The 4,953-nt window shown below is 56.5% G+C and overlaps 1 protein-coding gene across 1 annotated transcript in view; it reads right to left on the minus strand.

Moving 5' to 3' along the window:
• Positions 1-2,732, minus strand: part of ACVRL1 (activin A receptor like type 1) — a 7,707-nt gene extending 4,975 nt beyond the window's left edge. Inside the window, exons 1-6 of the mRNA XM_006904578.1 lie at positions 2,567-2,732; positions 1,820-2,071; positions 1,426-1,634; positions 1,081-1,180; positions 578-724; positions 12-287 (exon numbers count right to left, since the gene is read on the minus strand). Of these exons, the coding sequence (XP_006904640.1) occupies positions 12-287; positions 578-724; positions 1,081-1,180; positions 1,426-1,634; positions 1,820-2,071; positions 2,567-2,630 (1,048 nt within the window). The 5' untranslated portion in view covers positions 2,631-2,732. The remainder of the gene's footprint in view (positions 1-11; positions 288-577; positions 725-1,080; positions 1,181-1,425; positions 1,635-1,819; positions 2,072-2,566) is intronic.
• Positions 2,733-4,953: the final 2,221 nt, after the last annotated feature.

Consider the following 4,953-nt stretch of genomic DNA (forward strand, 5'->3'; position numbering starts at 1 on the left):
GCCCGGCTCACCCAGGTCCGCGATGCAACACTGCAGGTTGCTCTTGACCAGCACGTTGCGACTCTTGAGGTCACGGTGGGCAATGGCGGGTTTGCCCTGCGTGCCGAAGATCTCCACATGCAAGTGCGCCAGGCCGCAAGCCGCGGACACAGCTAGCCTCAGGGCCAGCTGAGGCTCCAGCGTCTGTCTCTGCAGAAAGTCATAGAGCGAGCCATGCTCGTGGTAGTGTGTGATGAGCCACAGCTGCGTACTCGAGTTGCGGGAAGTCATGTCCGAGGCGATAAAGCCTGTGAGCAGAGGGTCAGGTGGCTCAGCAAAGGGGCTAGGGATGAGGGAGGCTGGACTGGTCAGGGTCAGGGCTGGGGCTGAAGGCAGAGGATGGACTGGGTCAGGGCAAACTTGGGGTTGGGGTGGAGGCTGGTCTGGCTTAGGTCAGAGAGGAAGCTGGAGTAAGAGGTTTGGGCTGAGAGCCGGCTGGGAGTCCTTCAGGGTTAGGTCAGGGTCCAGAGGCTGGGGACTCCAGGCCTGAATACAGGGGAGTAAAAGCCCGGGGTCCGGCATAGCATCCCCAGCTTGCCTAGGATGTTGTCGTGTCTGAGCAACACTGTATTGTAGATCTCAGTCTCCCGGAACCAGGACTGTTCATCCCTTGAAGAGAAGATCTTGACGGCCACACTCTCACCATGCCACAGGCCTCGCCACACCTCACCATAGCGGCCTTTGCCTGATCCAGTGGCAGGAGGGGAGGGAGAAGATCACACAAGCTCCTGAGCACAGTAGTCCCCAGAAGTGACCTTCGTCTTGATGGTGCACTGACCCCGCTGCAGAACCTCTGACACTTGTATTTAACTTAATGCAGACCCAAACCCCTCTGGCAGGCCACCCCCATCCGCCTCTTGTTCCTCAGCTCCTGCAGATGGATCTAGCCCCGACCCATCTCCAACACCCTCCCTGCCCAGCAGAATTCCCATTCTGAGCCAAGCCTAGCCCCTCCTGTGACTCCAGAGGTCAAGAGCTCCTTCAGCCCTCCAGGCTCATGGGAACCCTTGGTCCCCATCCCCAGGCTCACCCACTGCTCACCCACGCACTCCACCAGGGCGACCTGCCGCGCCACTGTCCTCTGCACCAGGAAGGGGAGCCCCGAGCCACTGCCCGTGGTGCAGTCGCTGTCCAGGAGGTCCTGGAAGTACCGAGAGCCCACTGAAAGGCTGTCCCCACCCATCCCAGTTCCCTTCTCCTTCCTCAACCAGGGTCCTGCTACTGTGTCTCTGCACGCTCCACACTCATCCAGCCCCCCACCCACTGAAATTGGAGTGTCTGTGATTGTGCCTTTCTCAGCTACCTGTCAATCTGCATCCCCTCTGATTCTGTGGCTCCTGCCTACCCTTCCCCCCACCCCATGTCCCAAGTTCCCCATGCCCATACCCCCAACATGCTGTCCCCCTGCTCAGATGCCTTCAGGATGAGGCTGGACTCGCCCAGCTCGCTGTGCAGGCCCCGATGCTTCTCCTGCCTCCGCCGGACATGCCACAGGCCCAGGGTACCCAGGGCCAGCAGGGCCAGCAAGGCCAACACAGGGCCCAGGATCAGAGGCAGCTGGCCATCTACTTGCGGCTGCTCCGGAGTTGGGGTGGCTGCCAGAGGGGGGACACTGAGACCCAGCTTCCACCAGGCTAGAGTCCTCCCCATCTTACCACTCTGCCATCAGATTCCAGGGTCCTGCCTCCCCCACCCTCCCGGCCAGAGCATAAGAAGAAAGCAGGGTAGGAGGACAGGGTCTGAGAAGATGAGGAGGAGTTGCTGGGGCAGTTGGACATACCCTTCAGCACCAGGGACACATTGTGGTTGCAGAGGGAGCTGTTGCAGCAGTAGTGGTTGACGAATTCAGTGGGGCGCCCCCTGCAAAGCTCCTGGTGCATGTTCCCGCAGCCCCTATGTTCCTGGGGGTGCCTGCCCTCCTCCCGCACCAGCACTACGGTGCACCAGGCCCCCTGGCAGGTAGGCCCCTTGCAATGTGGATTCTCACACGTACAGGTCACCAGTGGGCCCCGAGAGGGCTTCACAGGGTCACCTGAGAGACACAGCAGAAGCTCAGCCACTCTGGGCCCAACTCTCCAGCTGAACCCCACACCCACTGCCCTCTCCTTTCTGATCTCCCAAACAAACCCCTTAGTTCCACCTTCAGATTATCTTTCACTGAGAACCAGGCCTCTCTCCAGTCCCTCATCCTAGGACCTCTCCTCCCGGTTCCAGACCCAGCCCTGGCCCCAGCCCCAACCCTAAGGGCTCTCCCAGGCCCTCCTTGCCAACATTCCCACACTCTGTACCCCCCAGACAGAAGTTCTCATCGTGAAGTCTAGTAGAAAACCAGCTTGCAGGTTTGGATAAAGAGGGCAGCAAAAGAGGGTTGGGGTAGCTAGTCTAATAGAGCCTATCTTCTGCCCTCCAGCCAAGCTCCAAAGTCCCTTTTCCCCAATTCCTCAAATTCAGCCTCAGCAAGAGCTGAGCCCAGAAAACCCTTTCTCCATTCAGGCCCCTATTCCCTATCTGCTCCCCCAGTACTCACCCTGGTTCAAGCCCAAGGCCATCAGTAGCATCAGAAGGCCTTTCCTGGGGGAGTCCAAGGTCATGGTTCTGGAGAGAGGAGCAGGAGAGGGGGTGCAGTAAGATCTGTGAAATGTAATCCCCTCCGTGTTTTCAGCCACTAACCGTGGCTCCCTCCCACCCAGAGGAAATCACTGGGAGTGTTTTATGGGGGGGGGGGCAGGGAGGCCTCCTCCCTACTCTCTGTGTCTGGCTTTCGGGCGGGGCCTGCAGGGGAAGTCCTGGTTCACTTCCCCATGGAAACCATCCTGTTAGGGGTAAAGGGTGAGGAGCCATGTTTAAGTAACCGACAGCTTGGGGGACTCCCAACTCTGCACCTCTGCTGCTGAGCTCTGACTGGAAGGTGCAGAGGGCATGGGGCTGGGGTAGAAGGATCATTTATGCAGCAGCACCCCTTCTGTTCTCTCTTGCCCACCCCCTCCCAGCCTCCACCCCTGCCCACCCCTTTCCCAGTGCCCCCCCAAGCCCTGGCTGCCTCAAACATAAACAGACTCCTGTCTTCACTTCCTGCCATTCAGGGTTCCGCCAAGCTGGGAACAGGAATCAAGATTGTTTAGATTGGGGTCTGGATAGAACAGGCAGGAGTCACGCACAACAGGGAGTTCAGGACATATTCTCAGGGCAGGCTGAAGCAGCCACAGGGTCTGGAGGAGCCGCCTGGGGCTGGAACGCCCCCTGTGACAGAATCCTTGGGCTACACCTTATAAATCACAAAGCTCAGTTCTTTATTTTAGAGAAGATGGAATTAAGGCTCAGACAGGGAAGGAGACTTGTCCAAGGTCAGATAGGATTCAGTGGCAGTACCAGGAGTATAACTCAGGTGGCCAGACTCCCAGTCCAGTGCTCTTCCCACTCTACCTTCCAATCCATGGTGGCGGCCCATGTCTGAGCCCTCAGAGCTGTAACACCCATACAAAGCTTCCACAGTGCTGGCTCACACTGGTGAAAGAACCCTCTCTGCAACCTCACCGGAGTATAAGAAGCCTTCGCTATACCATTCCCTGGTCTCCTTCTCTTTTTTTGCTGTCCTGAGAAGGAGGAGGGTAGCGCCAATGATGTGGGAAGGAAAGTGAAACACACTTAGACACTGAATGTTTGGCCTTCCGTGGCTGGCTAAGGTTGAACTTTTCCCGAAGTTTTATGAAGAGTGTTAAGGGAAGTAATTTTAATCTATGACAGTCCCCAAATCAGGTCCCAAACCAACGAACGCTTCAGAAACCACCCCCTTCTTCGTTTCTCAAAGGTTTAGAACAAGAAGATAAGGGCTGGCAAGAACTGAGGTCAGACAGTAAGAAAGACTTTCTGAATAGTGGAGAATGTGCAGGTGTGTGCCTGGGGACTGGATCCCTAGACAGAGGCAGCTAAAATAAGGGAGGGGGAGTGTCTTCTGGTATCACATGGTAAGGCTGGTAGGGCTGGACATAAGCTGCAGGAGGCCCACAGACTAAGAAGACTAGTACCAAATGAAGATCCATGATGCTGAGCCTCTGAGGGCAGGATGGCTGGGGGGTTGTAGGGAGAGCTCTGTATGCCTCTCTGACCGGTGGCAGCTCTGGCCTTCCTGCCTGGGCTTCCTCTGCCCCAGGGGCCCAGGGCTGAGGGAGGAAATGGAGTCCTGGGCTGCTGCAGCTGTATCCCCAGCCTCTGCCTGACCTCCTGCCTCTTGCCCCTCCCGGCAGGCAGTGAGGACTCCAGCAAGCACTCTGCAGTGGGACTGGAGGCTGTAGAGGGAGCCCCAGACAAGCTGAATTTGTCCACTGGTATAGGCAGGAAGCCATCCTTTGCTTGCCCAGAAAGCAGCTAAGGAGAGGGTATCCGGCAGGAAAAAAAAAAAAAAAGTGGAAAACGATGAGGATGAATCTGGTGTCCTAGAATCCTCTACCCATGCTCCACTTCTCTGATCATGCCCCAGTACACCTTCTCACTTACTTTATCATGCATCAGAATCACCTGAAATGCTTCATTAGAAATGCACATTCTTTGATCTCACCTCACTCCAGATTCTGATTTGGTCTATTTGGGACCAGCAAGAAACATGCATTTTTTAGAAGTTCCCCAGGTAATTCTGATCAGTGGGTCCCATACTGAGAAACGTGTCCTACACAACATGAAGACTGGTCTCCACACTTTCATTTCACAGGTGAGTGGGAGTGGGATAAAGAGGGTGGGACTCTTATTCCCACCCAGGGACCACGTCCTCTCCTGGAGAACACAAGGCTTAACACAGACACCAGGGACTTGGAGACATTGTGGAGGGAGGGCAGGTCCAGGGCTTTGCTCTTTACATCCACCTCAAGCCTCCCAGGCCCAGGAACAGCGTAGGGAGGGCCTGGCAGTGTTTGCAGAATA

The sequence above is a fragment of the Pteropus alecto genome, unplaced genomic scaffold (genome assembly GCF_000325575.1).
Source record: "Pteropus alecto unplaced genomic scaffold, ASM32557v1 scaffold220, whole genome shotgun sequence".
NCBI lineage: Eukaryota > Metazoa > Chordata > Mammalia > Chiroptera > Pteropodidae > Pteropus > Pteropus alecto.